The sequence below is a fragment of the Physcomitrium patens genome, chromosome 11 (genome assembly GCF_059467195.1).
Source record: "Physcomitrium patens ecotype Gransden chromosome 11, ASM5946719v1, whole genome shotgun sequence".
Classification (NCBI taxonomy): Eukaryota; Viridiplantae; Streptophyta; class Bryopsida; order Funariales; family Funariaceae; genus Physcomitrium; species Physcomitrium patens.
The window spans coordinates 3253902-3274170 of record NC_143420.1 but is presented as its reverse complement, the minus strand read 5'-3'; the positions used below and the strand labels follow the sequence as shown (position 1 = coordinate 3274170).

The 20269-nt window shown below is 39.9% G+C and overlaps 4 protein-coding genes across 5 annotated transcripts; 2 read left to right on the top strand and 2 right to left on the bottom strand.

Moving 5' to 3' along the window:
• Positions 1-2880: 2880 nt before the first annotated feature.
• LOC112288310 (uncharacterized) lies at positions 2881-5023 on the top strand. The gene is made up of 2 exons (XM_024532396.3): positions 2881-4401; positions 4646-5023. Exons 1-2 carry the CDS (start codon positions 3724-3726, stop codon positions 4826-4828), a joined length of 861 nt encoding a protein of 286 aa, XP_024388164.1. The 5' UTR covers positions 2881-3723; the 3' UTR covers positions 4829-5023.
• A 2028-nt stretch (positions 5024-7051) lies between these two features.
• Positions 7052-8382, top strand: LOC112288203 (uncharacterized). Its single transcript, XM_024532167.3, has 2 exons — positions 7052-7744; positions 7925-8382. Exons 1-2 carry the CDS (start codon positions 7052-7054, stop codon positions 8108-8110), a joined length of 879 nt encoding a protein of 292 aa, XP_024387935.1. The 3' UTR covers positions 8111-8382.
• A 426-nt stretch (positions 8383-8808) lies between these two features.
• On the bottom strand, positions 8809-14559 carry LOC112288202 (putative linoleate 9S-lipoxygenase 5). 2 transcript variants are annotated; one of them, XM_073537391.2, is made up of 9 exons: positions 14095-14559; positions 13191-13428; positions 12773-13068; positions 12333-12573; positions 11895-12206; positions 11261-11756; positions 10059-10325; positions 9374-9941; positions 8809-9246 (listed from the first exon to the last, which is right to left on the bottom strand). In XM_073537391.2, the coding sequence occupies exons 2-9, from the start codon at positions 13402-13404 to the stop codon at positions 9061-9063; spliced, it is 2580 nt and encodes an 859-aa protein (XP_073393492.1). In that variant the 5' UTR covers positions 13405-13428; positions 14095-14559; the 3' UTR covers positions 8809-9060. The 2 variants fall into 2 exon arrangements, with proteins under 2 accessions (XP_073393492.1, XP_024387934.1); XM_024532166.3 differs by having other exon boundaries at positions 13191-14559.
• A 1888-nt stretch (positions 14560-16447) lies between these two features.
• Positions 16448-19125, bottom strand: LOC112288233 (autophagy-related protein 101). The gene is made up of 7 exons (XM_024532227.3): positions 18790-19125; positions 18571-18607; positions 18159-18244; positions 17655-17750; positions 17372-17537; positions 16942-17107; positions 16448-16779 (listed from the first exon to the last, which is right to left on the bottom strand). Exons 1-7 carry the CDS (start codon positions 18820-18822, stop codon positions 16710-16712), a joined length of 654 nt encoding a protein of 217 aa, XP_024387995.1. The 5' UTR covers positions 18823-19125; the 3' UTR covers positions 16448-16709.
• Positions 19126-20269: the final 1144 nt, after the last annotated feature.

Here is a 20269-nt window from a genome sequence, read left to right as displayed (position 1 = left end):
AAGCCTTGATATTACTCTAGTATATAAAATTTAGATTAGATTGATTGATATTCTTAAAATATCTTAGCTTATTGAACTTTTTAATAACTTAAAAAGAAAGCTTGTTAATGTCATCTTTGTTGCAATACAAAATCATTGCAATTCTCTAAGTGTTTTTTTTTTTTTTTTTCCTTCAAATTGTTTTTTGGGCAAAGAATTATTTACTTGGACATAAAGTAAGATTAGCAAATAGCATTCTAAAAGCTTATTAGCATAAAAATATAATATATATACAATGCATATTATATAGTAATTTATATTTATGTAGTAGAAAATGTTACTTTTGTCCAAGTTATAAATATTTTTCTACTCAAACTTATTGAGGGTCTCACAAATCAAAAGAAAAGAATTCACAACAATATTCATGTTAACTAATCCACTCTCTCCAAAATAATAGAAAGAGTGGATTCTATGGCGATTCTTGAATGTCTTTAGCCTCCTAATAGACAATACAAACTTGTTATGTCTAAGTTTAATTGATTAAGATGATAGTTACTTTTTTATTGAGCAAATTACCATTGATATTGATATGCTCATGGTTTAAATGAGACCATTTGACAATTGCTGATTCTATTAACATATACTTAATAATTCTTTGATTTTTATTCTTCAAATTTGTATAATTAACCTTTTTGGACAACTCTGTTGAATGCTTGAGGATTGTGGATATGGTTGTTTAAATAACCATGGTATTGAATATGTTTTTGAGCTAGTCCTTAAGTTGATTATATGTAAACTTAGGATTATCTTTCTTGTATTGACAAAAGACAATTTTGATTTTATACAATATTATCATATACATCTTTAAAAAAATTATTAAACATATAAATGAGTAATATAAAACTAGTAGTGAATTGGAAATAGTCAAACTATGATGATATACAAAGATTTTTTTTTTTGACCATCACACCCTTTTAAATCCAATGTTCTTCAATACCACTATTTATTCTTGCTTCTTTCATAGTATTGTAATGTTAAAAAGTTCCATATTTTTTGCAAACTTTTGGAAGCTTCTAAAATGTTATAAAACCTCTTCAAATTCTAAAGGTATTTAGATAATACTTAAAGAAAGTCTTTCAATTACATTACTTGTCTAACCTTTATAAGTAAAAAACTTACCTATGTGAATACCAAACCACTAATTTAAGCCATATTACTATTTGAATTGGTTAGAGCTTGATGGTACACACCTTACAAATAAAAATTGTTAAATATTATAGTAAGTTTTTAAAGTTCTAAAATTGCCTTCTTTAGAGATAAAGAGATATAAATACAAATTTATAAATATATATATATATATATATATATATATATATATATATAATAGTATTTTAATCAATTTTTAATATACATATACAATACAATAACTTTTATAGTTTTATCTATCACATTCTTTTTATCTAACATATCTATGTATATTGTGAATAATTTTGGGATTTTTTTAATAATATTTTTAAAAATAAATCTATATAAAAATAACAGTAAATTAATTCAATGACTTGATTTATTTATGTGTATTCATTTATCAATTTAAATTCTTAAGAAGGTTTAAATAATTATAATTTTTTATTCTCAACTAAGAAAAAATATTATACAACTTTTAAAGATTATAGTAATTTTTGGTAACTATTTTATAATACATTTTCATCTCCAAATCATCTCTTTTAGATATAAATATTAATTATTTAAGGTTATTGCAATGGTTATACAATCATTTAGCTTCCTAAGTAAATTTTTTGTAATATATATATATATATATATATATATATATATATATATATATATATATAAATTCATATAGATTTTCGGAAAGACAATATTTCTTTTTCTTAAATGGTTCAATCTTAGTACCTTTTATTTTTGTATTAAAAGAAGCATTTTTATGCAAAAACTATTTTGTAAAAAAATAATATCTTTTCATACAAATAGGATTTTTTAAATAATATTTGTTTTTCCCTGGTTTTAATTTTGACTTATTACATTCCTATGATTTTGGTTAATGCATTTAAGTAAACATATTATTTGACGATTCATCTTGTTTTATCAACTTTATTATAATACAAGTAATCAAATGTAAAAATAATATTTTATTGAATAAGAGGTTTAATTTTTATTAAGCACAAATATAGTCAATTTGTCAAATTTTATTTCTTTATTTAGTATTTACAGGATCAAACACACAACTTCATTACTAAGAGTGTCTCAAAAAAGTAAATTGTGAATCCATTTTGAGAATTAAATGATCTTTGAGTTAAACACAATTATATATATATATATATATATATATATAATTCAGTGAAGTTTTACAAGATATATTATTTTATACGCTTTGGTATATATATATATATATATATATATATTTATATCTTTCCTTCATTTTTACATTGTGCATAAATCTTAATTCATACAAAAACATAATAATAATAATAATATTAATGAATTTTTGGACATCACTAAAGCTTCCAATATACTTTCTGCATACAAGATCATGAATTTATTTAATTATTATTTTTTCTAATAATTTATTTTCTAACGTGAAAATATGAATATCACAACAATGTTGTGATATGGTGCACATAGTCCAAACCACGTTCCTCCTCGCTCCAATCATTGCAAGGTGGATGAACAGAGCTCTAACTTGGACGAATGTGGATCCCACCGGACGGACCTTGCCAACTCCATCACGGTTAGTCCAATCGACTGGATATCACCAGTCACAAAAACCGGGCCGCACCGGATGAGGTTCAAAATTTGAAATTGGCGCGAGATCGTCCTTCCCTCCACCCCCACCCGGTAAAACGATATGCCGCCCCTCGATCTGATTTCAAATTTTTGGGCGGGGAAGCGCCAGCTTCATCTCTGTAGCCGCCATTTCTTTGGGCCACCCCGCCCACCGGTTCTCCATGTGTACACTGGCCCTCTCTATTGCTGGGAGTGTATGTCGCCTGAGACGAGTCAATCTGTTGACACATCTTGAGTAGAGAGCAAGCGTGCGTGGCTTCTCCCGCGGTCCGTTTCAGTCTATGTGTGAATTGATGTGATAGTCTTGAAGAGTTGGTATGTTGTTTCTGGTCGTTTAATACGGAATAGCTTGATTCTCTTTTAAAAGTTTCAGTGCCTGGGTTTTCTGATTTGAGCGGAGGTGCACGACGAAGGCAGGCTGTGGTAAGGCCAGTCTTGGTTCTTCCCGATTCCGTATTATGGTGACGGGTGTGTCTGTGTCGGAGGTTGTTTGACACGGAGCCCCATGCTGTACGTGTGGGGTGTCTTTGTCTATGGGCACTTTCGCTTTCTCGGAGCTCCTAGAGGCAGTTCGTTTGTGGATGTTGTAGTCGTTGCTTGCGATCACCTGTATTCAGGCCATGGGACGTCGTCGCGTTTTGGCATTTGATATGGCAGTGCAAACTATTGCACACTGACGTGTTTGCTAAAATTTGCAAAGCTGTCGTGGATGTACAATATAATGACCTGGTGACACTGTGTTCGACAAAACTTGCCGATCTGACAAGAAAACAACTCGCTCGTTGTCCCAGACGATGAAAGGATTGGGCAAATAAGGTACTGTTGTTCGCATCGTGAATCAAGTGCGGGTACTGTGAGTGCTGTTCCACCTGCACTGGCGTTTTACAGGCTCTACATATACTCCAGCCGATTGGGAAAACGGATTCAAGGGATCTGTCAGAGATGAAGAGGAACCAGCATGAGGAGGATAATTGCGGACACTGGGAGTATGTAATTCCCTGTGAATTTGTGTCCGCGGATGCTGTCCTAAACTATGGTGTGGTGCCAAGTTACTTCGGCACGACCATTCGCAGGTTGAGGTTCACTCTTGCGATGAGCCAAGAGTGCGTAGAGGATATGTCAGCCCTGGAGGATTCAGCCTATCCAGAGGGTGATTATCACAGAAGAACCCACAGGACTAGGGGAGATGTGGATGTGGATCGGCTGTCTGAAATGATTGCAAGTCGAAGGGCACAATTTACGGGGAATAGGTTCGATGAAAGGTCGAATGATCTACACGAACATGATGCTAGCGTGTCAGGTGCAGGTTACGGTCTCTTAAATGATTCCGAGGTCCCTGTCTTTGAAGTGTATGAGGACAATGATCCGGCTGAAAGTGAAGATACTTTCCAGAGAGTGGTCCGTAAGTCGAGCAACTCAATTTTTCCTATCGATTTGAGGAGAATCGGGACCGGCGTTGGATCGGATAAGGTAGTCGAAAGTAAATTCGAAGATGACGCTGATAAGGAAAATCAGGACCCTATCGTTGAGGGGGTTGTGACTTACACCCGAAGTCCCTTGCCGGAGTGGTACCCGAGGAGGCCCTTACAAGACATCACCAATGTTTTGGTTTCCGATCCGGTATTGTTTACATATTCATTGCTGAGTAACTCGAACAGCATGCCTACTCATTCTAATGATTCATCTGCTTCAAGTCACTTGAGCGTATCTATATCTGTACGGAGTCCATTTGTTGAATCTTTTGAATTGAGTTTGGACAAGGATTTGCATGTGAGTAGTAGCCTAGTTAATGGGCAAATTATTAGAAACCAGTATAACATTGTGTCAATCCGTTGGATGTCATTGACTTTGAGGTCTGTAACAGGATGATAAACTTCCACCACCAAAGAAAAAGCGCAACAAGAACATGATTGATGGTACGGGATCATCACTGTTAACTTTGGTTGAGACTCCACCCAGGAAGCAGTGTCTAGGTGTCAGTCGACCGACGGTGTTGAGCGGCGTAGCGTCGAGGCAAGTGTTCAATCTTAGGAAAGGTTTTAGGTGATAGCATATTCTTTAGTTGGTCACTGTTTGTGACACTTTAAAAAACGAATTGAATATAGTTCAAGCTGCTGATGACTACACAAGCGGAAGAGAGATTCACTGCTGGTGAATGTCTCTTTCGCCCCTGTTGACTAGTCATCTCATTACAAGATGACATACCCCTTCATTTGAGAGCTGGACTCAAAATTTGGTCCAACAGTCCTGATCATGGATGATGCCTACCTGAAAAAACGTGAATAACCGACACTCTGCGTCATGCTTTATAGGAGCTATCATTAATGACACTTCCGCATTGTTGTATGGTACACTAAACCATGGTAGAAGTATGTTCAATTCTTATAGTGCGCGCTTAAGTTTCGAATCACACTTATTATGTAGCTTTCGTAGCGCGGTCATCGCACATGTACACTAATCCCGAAGGGAAATATCACGAAGGTGCAGCCCTGGTTTATGAAAATTTTACCATCTGCAGGTCGACAGTTCCTGTTATTTGTTTCCCAATGGTAGGATTTAATTTGGGTATCAAGTACACAATCGCTTGTGGCCTCAAGTGCATGTATCGTCAATTGACATATGTTCACAGTTTCCTGATGAGCATTGTCTGAACATGTAGCACATACCATTCAATGTTGACATTGTTAACCCTTTGTATTATACACTCGTTCAAAAATCCTCTTGAGTCCAATAGTCCATCACATTTGCACACATTTCAAGTGTGCCTAACTGATCTGTTGTTGCGCCTGTGCGAATCCATTATCCCTGTTGCACTCTTCCCTTTCATGTTGCAGCCGTCGTGAACAGCACTCACAGGGGAAGACAGATGTCCCACAGTCCGTTCACGAAGATGTATAACACAATTGGATTGAGTTGGTACAGCCCTCAATAACCTTCATCGCCTCGTTCCTATTTCAGTGGTATACTTCTGCAGACTTTTCCAATCTGCACGAGGACCCTGGAAGAATTCATGTAAAAGTACTTGTTGCAGCGGCATTCACTCACATCGCCCAGTGGCCGATATCCCCACCGAACCCACGTTCAGATTGTCACCCACTTCGCCAACCTAGCCCCTGAACCCATCTCCGTGCCCGAGGTTAAAAGCCAACATCACCACCACAGTTCAACGTAGTACACACTAAATAAATACACTAAAAATTATATAGAAAAATGTGAAATAAAACTGAGTAAAGTGTGGAAAAGTTCACTAGGGACAGGCAAGGTCAGAGCCATCACATTGCCGCCAGGTATCCCTGTCACACCCTGTAACCGACACGTGTGCTCCCAGGAGTATGCTTTGGAGGCGAAGGGAATTCCCATTTCACTTTGTTCTAAAAAATAATTGTAACGGTAGAATGCAGGGCACAACAAGCTGTGAACGGTCGAAATTTGAATTGTACCCTGGACCGGGCGAAACGGCGGGTGACCAGGGAGGGATAACCATGGGCCACACCCGTTTGGGCCGATGTTTCGCGGGGTCGCCCTGGTTCGAGTGACGAGAACGCGAGTGGCTGTGGCGATGAGGCTCCATTCTCGAGAGAGCCGAGGTAGGGGCTGCTCCTGAGGGCGAGAGTCACCTGGTTGCGGAATGTTTCTGCGCTGCGTGGGAATGTGAGTGAGTGCGTGTTTCCGGACTCGCGAGGAGGAGTGATGCGGTGGTTTGCAGCGCGGCCTTGCGATTCCTGAAGGTGCTGCAGGCTGCAGTCGTGTCTAGGGTTGCTGTTTTTGGTAGCTAGTTGGTGCACTTTGGCTCCATTGCTACTTGCATTGAACCTTTGGCTATGCTCTGGCGCACAGCCAAGCTGCCTAATGTTAAGTAGTGGTTTGGCGCGTGGAGATTGAGTCGGTGTGAGCTGCTGACTTGAGTGACGGATGCTTTGTTACCTGTCAGCTTTGGTATCAAGCAGTTTTCGCTTGTGTCAAGTCTGGAGAATGCTAGAGTTAGCTTGTGTGTGTGTGTTTCTGTATTGAGTATAATTTGAGAACATACCTGGCGTTTCTCTAACACCTCGTACCGGCGTTTGCCTTACACATCAGTTTTTTTTTCCTTCCCTCTGTAAGCTCTGCATTGTAGCTGATGTAGATTTCGAGTATTACACTGCCAATCATTATTGGTGACACGACTTAGTCACCGAGTTTGTTCTCGCGAATCGAGTAGTAGAAGTTGCCACTTTTTATTTCCACTTTCTGTTGCCACTGTGTATAGTACTGATATCAAGTTGAAGAAATCATGAGGAGGGGTAATCTCATTGAGCGGAATCGTGACCACCGCGAGTTCGGGATGCAACAACCCATCGCATCTCTGGAGACAGGAATTCTGGAGCAAAGTCCAGTGTCAAGGAATTTTGGTATGACCACTCGCAAACTCCGGTTCACTAGTTCATTCAGCAGGGGAAGTCCAGCAGAAGTCACCGTGGAGGGTATCTGCTCTCGAGTATATGGAGATCACAGCACGTTGCAGAGAGCACTTTCAGAAGATTTGAAGCTCGTATTATCTGAGAGAGAATCAAATCGAAGGGCTCCCCTAAGAAATTCCAACGGCATGCAAGAGAGTATTGCAAACATGGCCGGTGCTAGAGATTACGTATTGCGAACTTTGCAGAGTAGTTTGTACTCGACATTGCCTGCGAAGGAGGGACCGAAGGTAACGCTGGAGATCTACGAAGATCCCCCTGAGGGAGTCGTAAGTGCTCACAGCTTGATGAATGAGTCTGAATTGGATTTTTCTTCTCCTGTCCTGCGGAAGATAGCACCTGGAGTAGATATGAAAGAACCATGTGAGGGTCTTGGCAAGGATGATCGTGGTAAGGAGAATCGGGATCCCAACGGCAACTGGGATGGCAGGAAGAGCTCCAGTCCCTTGCCTGAGTGGTATACTAGAAAACCCCTGCAAGACATCACCAATGTACTCGCCGCTGTACAGGTGGGATTGCGTTTGATTTCCTACTTATTCTCAATACCCCTCCAGCACGATATAGAGGCTTCATTCTAAACTGTGGCCGAGTTTTCAGGGTACACCCCTAGATGTAGATAATGCTCATTGAATTTGTAACTGTCCTTTCAGATGATTGAGCTGAAAGTGCTTGTGTTTGTTCTTTTCCAGGGCGACGAGCAACACCCAAAACTTAAAGAGAAAGTAAAGAAGAAAGCGATCTCCGCAGTGGCCCCTTCATTCTCAACACTTGCTGAGCCTCCAACAAAGAGGAAAGATTCATTAATTACTCAGTCTAAGTGCTCCACCTTCGCAACTCCAAAGCAGTTTTCCAATCTTGGGAAGAATTTCCGATAACCTTCATTTTTTCGTCCCGAAGTCCATTTATTGTATTTGTTACACTCTCAAACACCGAATGAAACTGTGTGCGGATATTCACTTCCCGTATCATATCAGGATGCAGGTGAGGGATGTGCTCTTGATCGATGCCTCTTCCTTCCTGCTAGTTGGTTCGGAGGCTTGTTTAGACTTCGTACGTTTGTACCCACATCCAACTTTGGCATTCATTCACGTCGATGTTGTCCATATCAATAAAGCCAACTGCGTACCACTTAAGCAGCTTCAAACTGTCTCCTTGATGTCTGCTTCTTATCTAAGTCGCACTCCTTCGGAGTGTATTTAGGACGTAGATAAATTTGTGTTGGTTTAATAAGTGGACATGTACGGAACTTGCCCATGTTGCCCAAATGGGCTTTCATACAGACTTCCAACGTTGCTCTTTGAAATGGCCGACTCTTGCGTCGCCGCATATTTCAGACGTGTAATTTATGTTGCCTCCAGATATGCGCGTTTTACAAGAATAACCATGTTGTTAGGTTCTTAGTTGTGTATTGTTTTAGCCTAAGTGCAGTTTTCATGGCCGGGCTTTGATTCAAGGGGTACTTCATGGGGAGTTCCGTCCTTTTAGGGTGTCAGTTTAGTGTAAAATAATCAACAGATTAAGTCTGCACTAGTATCTGTTCGAAACGAAGTTTCTACTTATGGAGGGCCCTTCAGAATCTAAAACTTTGTTTATAACAATATTTTACTATGTCGAAGACACGTGCGTGCAGAAACTTTTGGCTCTTCGCCTCATGTATTGACGTCACTATCTGGTGACCACAATGACGTTGCTTTGCTGGATGTCAACGGTGAAACCTATCTACAAGTGTATCGTCTGCTGTCTGGCTCACTGCAAGACTGATCTTCAATCTAGGTGATATTTCGATCAGAATGAGTTCGTGGCAATGCACTAATGCTTCTTATCGTCAGATTGAAGTGCTGTTAGGAACGCCTTTTCCTGTCAGACCGTGGTCAGATGATGGATACAGTAGTTCATATGGTAACTGAACACGGCCATATCGATTCTTGAGCCTCTTCTCTTGATTTCGTGCCTTGATCAGCTCCTCAATCTCACCTATCCTCTCTTGGAATCTCCCGTAAACAGCCGAAATCTGCTCCGTCCAATTGCAACAGCTCCAGTCATTCAATTTTATGTTGTGTTTGTACAGAGTATGCATAGTTCATAATATGGTAAGATGCAGAATCTTCATTGTAAAATATCGACCCAAACTAATTTACCTTTTCATCGCTTGTCCAGTTAGGTGTGGAGCGTTGTCCTAGAAATTCCTCGTGACTCGAGTGTGTGGAGAGCACCTCTGTTGTGGTCATGATAACTGTAGCTTGAGTCTCATTTGAAATAGTTGACAAGTAAAATGCTTCAGGATCTTGTTCAAGCTCCAGAAACTCTGGAGAGCCCTCCATAGGAATAAGTCGTCGCGTCATAGTCGGATGGTTCGGCATGAAACCTGCATACTCATACTGGCCGAAATTGACAGCTGCGTGATGGCAGGAGGCGATCCAAACAATGGTGGTCAAGGTATGGACAAGCGAAGCCTTTGAATTCAACGTAGGCCAGCCTTCAGCGTCCTTTTTGTCGCCATGTCCTACATACCGAATTTCATACCACCAGCTTTGAAGCTCCCTGTCCTCCTCAACCTCCCCATCATCCGAATAGATGAGGTCAACGTATTCACGCAACCATTCGTTGATCGCACCCCAGAGCTCGAGTCCGTCAGTTGCAAATGGATAATCTTCTATCACTAACTTCAATCCATTGTCCCCGTTCTTATCTGGGATTGCCATGCCCCTGCAAATGTCATAGCCCACGATTTAGGATACCAACACGAAATCATAAGCAATACCAAACGTTGCAAATCTACTTCAAGCTCTACCTGGTAAGAAAAAAAAAAAGTAGGCTAATTACCTTTTAATCAAGTCAGTCGGCAAGGCCTGTTCATCGAAACGCCACGATTGCTTGTACACAGCAGAGCTTATTTGCATGGCGTAAGCATGTGGGGTGAAGGTCATCTCAATGATTCCACCTGCATTTATGAGCGCCTTACGTGCCGCAGCATTGATATCAAGAGTATTCTTCATATGGGGCACCAGAGCCTGGTAAATGGGGTGCAGAGTACTGAGCTGTCTGTGAGTTGCAATGATCACGGGCTCCATCGTTGCATGAGACCGCAACCTGCAGATTTGAGCAGAAAAGAAAAAAAACGAATATTATTGGTTTATTTGAAAGAAATTTAAATTCATTTTATTTCTTTTTTTCGTTTGGCCAACAAAACGCTTGGCTCTTTCTTCTTTATGCTCGCTTCCGTGGATCTTTTTTTATTTATTTATTTTATTTTATTCCCGGAAAAGATCCACGGAAAAGATCCACGGAAGAGCTCGATTAGTTTCTGCTAAACACGAAAAAATGAACATCATAAATACAGGAAACAGAGGAAATGCGAAACCATTTGTGCTTTTGAGCGATTACAATCTCACTAAAATCACAAGACCCTACACAAATTAGTGCAATATTAATAAGACCGACAGAAACTTCATAAGAAACCAATTGATCTGCAGGTTGTAGTGCTCCAAAACAAGGATATTTGGAATTACTGGACTAGCCCGCTGTAATAATACCATAAACTCCTAGAGAAGATATAGCAAATAGATAAAATATACCTACGTTTAATCTGACATACCCGGCCATCCGAAACATACATAACAGTTTCCTCCAATAAAGCTCTCCACCATTGATTTCAAAAGCACCTCAACGAAAGAAAAAAAATTAAAATATATTGACGCGCTTCACGACGTAAATATTGAATGAGATCATAGCAGCATTTGAATGTCTGCTATGATCAACCCGTCTTCTCAGAAGAGTTCAAGCGTCGCAGCCTTCACCACATCTCTGGCAAGGAAAGAGCTGCACTTTCTACCATCGAATCATGACTGACGCCCTTCAGTGCGTACCTGGATTGGTCTGTCTCCCTGTCCACTTACTACAGCGGCTACGCCGACCCTCTCGCTAGTGGGTCGATCTTGTGCTTAAAATAAGAGTTCTTAGGCCTCTTCTAGTAGATCATGAATATCAAGAAAGGACAGATGGAGATGTGAGTGGCTATGTCTTACCAATGACTGGAGAGTTGGTGATATCCAGCGTCGTTAGCGAGCACATGAACTTTCGCAAGCTCCCACATCCAATCTTTCATACCCATTGGAGGAGGCGTGAATATTCGTTTTACAGTGCCAGGTTCACTTTCTTGAGGTAAGCTCACCTCGATGGCTACAGGTCTCAAAATGCCTTCATGTGTTAGAAATAGAAAGGTCCGCGTCGCATACGCCTTGCAAGCAGGGTTCTCGTTGATCTTGCTCACGAATGGAAGGAAGGCATCGTGATAGTCAAGGACAAATAGCTTGTGACCTTCCAGTGCTGTCCGCACATCCATGTCCTCCAAAAATGGCTCGATGTGTTCAGCTGTGATCGCAGACACAGGGTCACCGTAGGTGTCTTCATCTAGTTTACTCTTGATAGGAAACTCTCGCAGTCGCTCTATAACAACTGGGTTTAAACCAGCAAGCATTTCACGGGCAAATTCCTCGTCCATGGTCCACGCCGTCTCATCAACTACACAATAACTCGCATCATGCCCATATTTAGTGCTTCCAACATTGGAAAATATACGAAGGAAGTGTATTGTTATGTTCGACGAGAAGTATTGGATTTTCATCAAACTGATAGTTAGATATGGAATTACGCGCTCACCTGCGATGACTTTAGGCGTAGGGTACGTGAGGATGATTTCACATTCTGGTGTTGTACGATCGGAATCTAAATCGATATCTGAATCTGAAGGTACGGTCAATGAAACGCCCTTCTTAAACAAGTCCGCAATTTCGCGTACGCTTTCAAATTCTGTCTGCCTGGAGTACAATGCTTGGATAGCCGGTAGTAGTTTTCTAGACGCTGTCTGAATTGCGTCTTCCTGCAATTTTTCGGACTTCACCATTGTGTATCTTTCATCTCGTGGAATGTAAAAATTCGTCCACAAGTCACCTCGGTCCTCCGCCTCAGGGTCTGGAGACATTCAACCATGCTTCAACAATTTTGGTAATAACCTAGTGCCTCTAAAACGGAAACGTTGAAGATTCAACGTTGGCAAATGTAAACATGGTTTCGAATTGAACTAGCCGAGTGATTCACCAGTTTTTGAGCGTTGTCGTCCTGTGCGCATCCGTCTAGGATATGGGAACTCGTCGCTGTCTCCTAGGACTGGTCTCTTGAGGCTATCATGACGATAGCTGTCTCCCAAGTCGTTGTAGACATGATAATCATAGATTCGGTCAGCTTCCTTCCGCTCCCCAGTACCATTACCCCGGAGTTGTTGTAATAAATGTTCCCTCAGCTCTTGCAAACCTGCTGGTGTTTCTCGTGGCAAGTAAACCTGTTACAATGTAATACATGTTCAGACAGCTTGACCATATTATTCATATCGTTCCGCTCATCAAATTCCTTACGACGTATTCTGGCATGAAGAACAATCCACTGAAGGTTAACGCTGGGGTAGTTCTTGCACGAGTTACAGTTTGTCATGCACTTCCTCAAATTTAGCGAGGGTAGCCATGAGGTGGTGGAGGAGTGACCTTATTGGTGAAGAAGGCGCGGTCAGCTGCGTAATGGTCCACGTTGTACACGCACGAATCACATATGAAATGCAAGCTTGAGCGGTTTGGAACCTCAACAGTGATTTCTTTTAGAAGAAACTCATTACGATGAAAGTTCTTAACGAAAAGAGCACCTGGTTCTCCAAACTCTTTCTTAACTCTAAAGTTGACAACGAATTTTGTTGGATATGTTGATGCAATGTGACTGCTTGAAGTAGACGATTCAGTCCAATTTTCAATCATCATTTCCGAGGTACGCATGGCTTTTCCCGTACCTGTAATTAGCAACGGCCCACAGTCAGAGTCCGATTCCCCAGCTAATAGCAGAAGAGTATCCCAAGTCCTCATCACAGCATGAACAGGCATCTCTGTGTGTAGGAAGGATGAAAGGACTCACTTGAGTCAACGTCATTACTGACAAGCTGCAGATACACTCGCTTCCCTGATAGTTCATCTTCCAAGTCCCAAACCTTCCCGTCCTCGGCCGCAACCGACGATTCGAAGAATTCCTTTTTGCACAAGACAATGGTGGCCTTTAAATCAACCAGGCTTGATTCTACCTCATACAGGACAGGCGGGGACTGCAACAGCTGTCTTAAACCCCGATCCATGTTCTTCTTCAGCTTTTTTAACGTCTGCGCAGCCGATGAACATGTTATTAATGACTTCGGCAACGTCAGCGTTTTGTATTCGGAACCCCCATGATTTCTTGGCGATTTCTCTATCCCCTCACTCAACCTACAGGTCACATCCCAACTTGTTTTATGGTTGGCCGAGAAGTCGTCGTACTGCAGGCAAGTCCGTGAGGAATTCCATGAATTAATCCTCGATGCTCTGCCTAATTGCAACTGCCGTCCTACAAGTGCTGATTCCAATATCATCTGCATTATGTTAGGCTAAGCCAACCTCTTGGAAATTCTTCCCTAAATAAGATCTCTAGTGATGAGTGTCCTCCTCCTCCTCCTTGATATCTAATCCTTCCACTACACGCCAGAGCAGGGATCAGCGCGAGCTAAAATACTCAAGTTCTCAAAGCTGACAACAATGACCTACAACAAGAATGTGCAAAGAGCATTGAAGCAAATTGCAAGTGTGTGATAAGCAGTGGAGACGTTCAGATCCATGGCCTTATAGTGTTTCCTGAGAGCCCTGATACAGCGAGTCCTATTCCTGAATCGCGTCACCAAACCTTGAAGCACCAAGTCACAGGAATGACAGGCACACAGGATTGACCGAAGGCTACCGCATTCCGGCTACACAAAATAGTGATACGATGGTGAAGAGCGGTAAACAAACTCAACTGCAACTTCGTCCTCACTCACGGTCGGCGGCGGGCTATTTCAATCCTCTGCTCCGATTGACCGCCAACTCCAACAGAAGAATATTCGTTGCGCATCGATCTTGACTACCCGCGCTCCTTCCAGACGCCATCCCCGAGGTATTATGACGATGTCTGCTCGGGGATGGAAATGTAGAATTGGAGGTATTATGACGATGCTACTCTACAAGTCTAGAAAAGCTTCCAGTATTCGCATACAAGTTATCACCAAAATGGTTACCAAAACTAAGGTGCGCTGTCCGACTGAAGTCGGTGAAGCCAAATATTTCCAGCGGTATTGAAATTCCGTGCAGAAGCTGAAGAAAAGAGTTCTAATTCTAGAGCAAGCATGAAAAAAATAGCAACACACGTTTCCTTCCACCTAAACTTCTCCATATTCCTCCAATTTTGCTCACAAAAAAGCAGGGTTGACTGAACAGATGAGCAACAATTTGAACGTCTTGTTGAATGGCGCTAAAACATGGGCTCCACCCCGACTCCGACTGCTGACCTGTTCTGCAACGTGCCAGCTCGTCGAATTCTTTCCCACGTCAGCGTCCACCTCGGACCTTCGAAGTCTGATCTTCTACAGTAATGTGTGCCGCATTAATCGACTGGACGGACTTGTATTGGGTTTCTTAACAATAAACAATAGTTTGTTATTTAGACTAGATATCTCTTATATAAAATAGTTTTGGGGGATAAACCAATGGGATAAATCAAAGGAAACAAAAGCGATCTGTGATTGGTTGCATATCCCATTGTTTTCATCAAAAGTGAAACAATAACTCAATTTTTAATCAATCAAAGATCAAAATTTGCATCCAGATTGTCCAGAGTAGCACTATGATATCACTAGACATGGAGCTTGGAAGCACCACAACATGTAGCAGCATACAACATAGAGTTTTACATCATATGAAACTTCAAACTAAAGATTAATTTACAACACTTAGTTTACAATGTTTTTTTGTGACCAACAACACAAGTTTCCACTAGTAAATATATATATATATATATATATGGCATGTTTTTTTATTTTACAACTATTATTGTAATTAATTTAATGTATATGAGCAGTATAATACTACAAAACCTTTAATTTTGTTCACAAAATTAATAATTCAATTTATGATCTTTCTTTACAATTTTGCTTACTTTTAGATTGCAGCTGATAAAGCAATGACTAGATTGAAGAACAAATCTATATATATATATATATATATATATGTATTCATCTTGAATAAGAAGGTCGTGACTGTAATAAATTATAGGCTACTCTAAGTCAGGGAACCAATAATCGTTTATTTTTTTTTATTTTTTTTTTTTTGTGTATTTGTTTTTTTTTTTTTTTGGCACACATTTGACAAGACAACTTCAGACTCCCTATCCATCCACCAAACGTTCCATCAGTAACAAATTTTCCTGCTACCTATCCTAGTTCTCTCATGTTAAAAGTCACTTCAGATACCGATTTTTTTCTTGCATGGACGCAGTAGTTGGAGTGAGAAATTTGCAAAGGCTTGAGAATGCCCACAAAGATTGTCTGCAAAGTATGATTTTATACAAGAGAAGGTCTCACAAAACACAGTTTCCAGTATCCAAACTGGAGTCCGGCAGAATAATAGGACATTGGATGGATCATAAAACACACACATTCATGCAAATCTGCATTGGAACTAGCACCAATGGTAGATGTTTACCTGTCTGCATAATACTAACGCTCTTACTGAGCACTGTAAATTTGGTGTCAAGGTTTAACCTTTCGAGCTTCATATCCACGTGAAAGGTGGTTGAAGCAGAAATTTAAACAAAAAAAAAAAAAACTTAAACTTAAACTTAAAAAAGAAAAAACCGAATAGAGCTTAGTAAATACACTGCACTAGATCGCCTCATAAACCGACATAAAACGAGACGCAAGTTAAATTCATGTTTTCAGTAATAGATGACTTAAGTTTTCCCATCAAGGCAGAGATGGGTGGTTTACAGTACTGATAAATGTCTCTTAGCACAGTACTGTTTTCATTACTCACTGCTACTGGTGATGTCAACCAGACAACTGTTCCTGTGAGTCATTGCGAGGAGCGTGAAGAGATGAGTACTATAATAGTATCTAGATTTTGTATTGTGAAAGAACAAGGATAGGTGGCAAGAAAATTAGACAGATAACCTGAATACTCAATCTACGTCACTTCTGATTGTAGACCGGGTGTAGGCTTTCAGACACTAGAGCCTACTCACAAACAGGTGACCAAATTCACCTGATACAATTTCAGTCAGCAACCCAATGGAGTCCGACGTGTGCGTACAGACAAGGCGGAGGGACTGCATCAGAGTTCTCTTAATAACCGCAAACTGTTTCAAATGAGTAGTCTTTTAGGATTTAGGAACATGAAATATTGCATAACTCCAAAAGTACAGTAATATCTATGCATCATTCATTTGGGGGTGTTCAAATACGCTCCTAGAGAATAACTAGATAAAAATCAATTTGCGGTTCTGCACAACATGTTTGTGTAGAGATCCGTGGGCAGACCTCGATACAAGTCCTTCATATGTATGTACACAGAATTCTTCAAAATATTTACAAGGAAGGATTCAGTTCAGCATCGTAGGAGGTCCAGATTGTATTATACGCTTGATTATGTCCATGGTTGAGTCTGAAGAGCTGCAAAGGGCAACAAAAAGTGTCACTTGTGAATGAGCACATTACCATGCTCTGCTACAATACAACTGCAAAACAAAGAACAATTATGTCAAGAGACGGCACTATAAAACTCAAACTAAGCAGATCGCATCACAGGAGGAATTCCTGCCATCCATCTTGTACCTGGGAATAGAAATTTCAAACGGGAATGAGACAACCACATCTGGTTGTTGAACTGGAGGAATATGATCCTTCTTCTCGTTGACGATCGACAAAACCTCAATGATCACGTCTCGTAGTGCAGCCTCAAGAGTTGCATTCCGTCTTTGCCGTTCATCCAACACAGTTTCTGCTTGTGGAAGTATATGACCACAAGTCATTAAGCGTGGTTGCGGTCAAACGAGAACAAAACAGCACAAGGAGAGCATAGAGTGATGAGAAATTTGATGGTTCATTGTAAAAGCTCCAAGATAACAGGCTTGAACCAAGAGATAAAGAAACCACGACACTCTTGCACGCGCTTCACAATGTGATAGTTGTAAGTGAAGGAAAAAAACAGGGAAGACATTTATGAAAGTGAGAGCAAGTGCCAGCGTGCCTGACTGGAACCCACCTCCATTATTTCCGGATGGAGCACCGTCATAGACTTGTTTCTTCACTTCGTGAGGTCCAGCACGGAGTACATGAAGCTGAATGCACCATTGTTCCCAATAAAGTCGTTCTACTTTGCTGAACCACCCCACATGCTTATTCCTTGTTTCATAGAATGACAAACATACCTGCCACATCTACATTTCAGTCAATTCTGACAGGGAATGTGCAAGGTGGTTAGATACAAAAAACGGGATACAAAAGAAACAACCAAGTGGATAAGGACGGGGGTTGTGGTAGCAGACCCGAGACTTCTTATCTGGATGCTTTTCAACCCATGTCAAGAAATGGTCAATCTTCTCCTCAATCTTCTTCTCCGTATGTGAATCCCCGCACTGTACCTGAATACCCGAAATTCACGCGACTTAACACAAAGTAATTCGTCATACGATGCGCTTTATTGCATTAGACAATGAAATCAACACAAATGTATCAGCGCAAAATGCACGTGCGTTTCATAAATATTTGTGAATGGATAGATCTTAAAGCCACTGTCAAGGAACAGCCTGGTAAATTTTCTATCTCATAAACTATTTGATGAATACGCGCCAGCAAGCATCCTTCTCTGAAAATAAAGTCATGCTACTGCTCTAAATATTGAGAAGACTTCCATTAGCTGCACCTGATACCACATATCTCCTACAAAAATTCGTTGAATACAAAGTGACATCCAAGGTCACTCAATTGAATTCAAACATAACCCTATCACAACCCTAAACTGGAGGTATAAAGAAGAGAATGAAACATACATAGGTGATGTCGAAAAGCTCACATTCAACTTCACGAGGCCGCACCAATCCAAGTGCTCTATTGAACATAATAGTGTGGAGAATGCCTGTAAAATGATAGATATCGACCCGCAACATTCAACAATCTCTTAACACAACGCAAATAATTAAAGATAGCAACATGTTCCTCAATTTACGTTGATGGGGCATCACGATTTCCAAACCTAAACAACCGAAAATAAAGAGCAGGGCCTAGCGGCCAAGCTACACCACTGAAGCCAGGTTCCCACTGAACCCCAAATTATGAATTCCTGTTCCAAATTAGGTCATTATGCAATCCTTCTTTCGTTCCTGTACACGTCCATGATTTCGAACCGAATTCAGACACGAGCGAAAACTATTCAAAACCCCACAACAGAAGAAGAAAACATACATCTCAAAACTTCCCGAATCTGATACTGCTCCACTTCCTGCACAACCCACCCCTGCATCAACACACGACCCTAATACCCAAATCGTAATCGACCCCCAAATTCATCCAGAAACAAATCCAGCCTTACCCATACGCAACACGTTTTTTTTTCAAAACCCCCCAAGCTGCTCCATCTTCCAACCCACAATTGAAGTTGAGTTATATGAAAATAGGGCTTACAAGTTCCTTCAGGTGGAACACCTCACAATTCATGGTCGACTGCTCTGTCGAATTAGAACTCTTTCACGTCCGATTGCAACAGCGTACAACTTCGCACATGGAAGACAACAAATGCAGGACGTTAATGCAGCACAGCTTCTCAACGACTCAGATATATCGCAGTGATTCAGAACCCAAACACAAATCCCGCTCTCTCGCTCTCTCCCTCCTTTACAAACTTGGCCGAGGGCTACTTCTTCTTCGTTGCGTCTTCTTAGTCTTCTTCTTCCTGCTGCTGCTGTTGCTGCTTTAGACTCTATCTCCAAAATCCACAACAACGTGAAACCTACTTCACCATGCTTATTAAAAACTAATCTCGTAGAAAGGAAAACATTTCTTTTTCTTTTTCTTTTTCTTTTTTTTTATCGAAGCCAACACTGATTTGAAGAATGACGATGATTAACGATCCCTTCCGTCGTGATCCACATCGGATTTCCACATGCTGCGTTTGCGGTTTTGTGGATTAGTGTGCTCGGGATGTGGGGTTTCGGGTTTCAATAATCTAAAAAAACTTTTGAAACAGAACTTAAGTAAAAAAATAACAAAAGTAAAATAAACAAATAGAAAATGTGGGTTATGTTTCACAGTATGTATATTATCTTGAAGATTGTTTATGATTTCGTGATTGAATGCTTTTGTTTGTGGATTCGTGAATTCAAAAATAATCAAAATTAAGTAGTATTGAATTGCATTTTGTGAAGTATAATTTTTATTTTGTTGTATTGCATTCATGTTCAATGTATGGTAATTAAGGCTTGTGAAGTACATTTGAATCACAACAATATCAGTTGTAAGTTTTATATTACAATTTAATTTTTATTATTTCAGAACTAACAGTGACTAAATGAATTTACAGATTGGTTTAAATGCTATATATACATATACACATACTCAATTCTGAAATACATTTTTTATTTACTGAGCTAGTTTTTTCTAATGATTAATGTAGAGTATTTGATATTTAACATTAATGTGATATTTTGTGGATTTGAATTGAAGTTATTGTAGTCAAATTTTCAGGAGGTTTATAAAATTGTAGATTAATTGATTAGCTGTTAGTAAAATTACTTAGTAAAAGATTAATATCATTTATAATTTCAAATTACACATGCAATGTAGTAATTTCAAATAAATTATGCATGAAAATAAATAAATGCATAAACTACAACTTAAAAAGTCATTATCCCAAGAATTATATTTCAAGACATAATATGCTATATATGTACATGTACAGGCTAATTTTAAAACGTACTAAAACATTCATGAAATTCATTTAGAATATACAATTTGATTAACATTTTATCAATTACAAAATTAATATCAAATCATCAAAATATCAACTACAGAATCAAATCAAATTGGTCATAACAATGAACTAAAATAAAAAACTAAAGCATCCATGTATATATATTGGATTACATGCATGAATTGTGTATTTTTA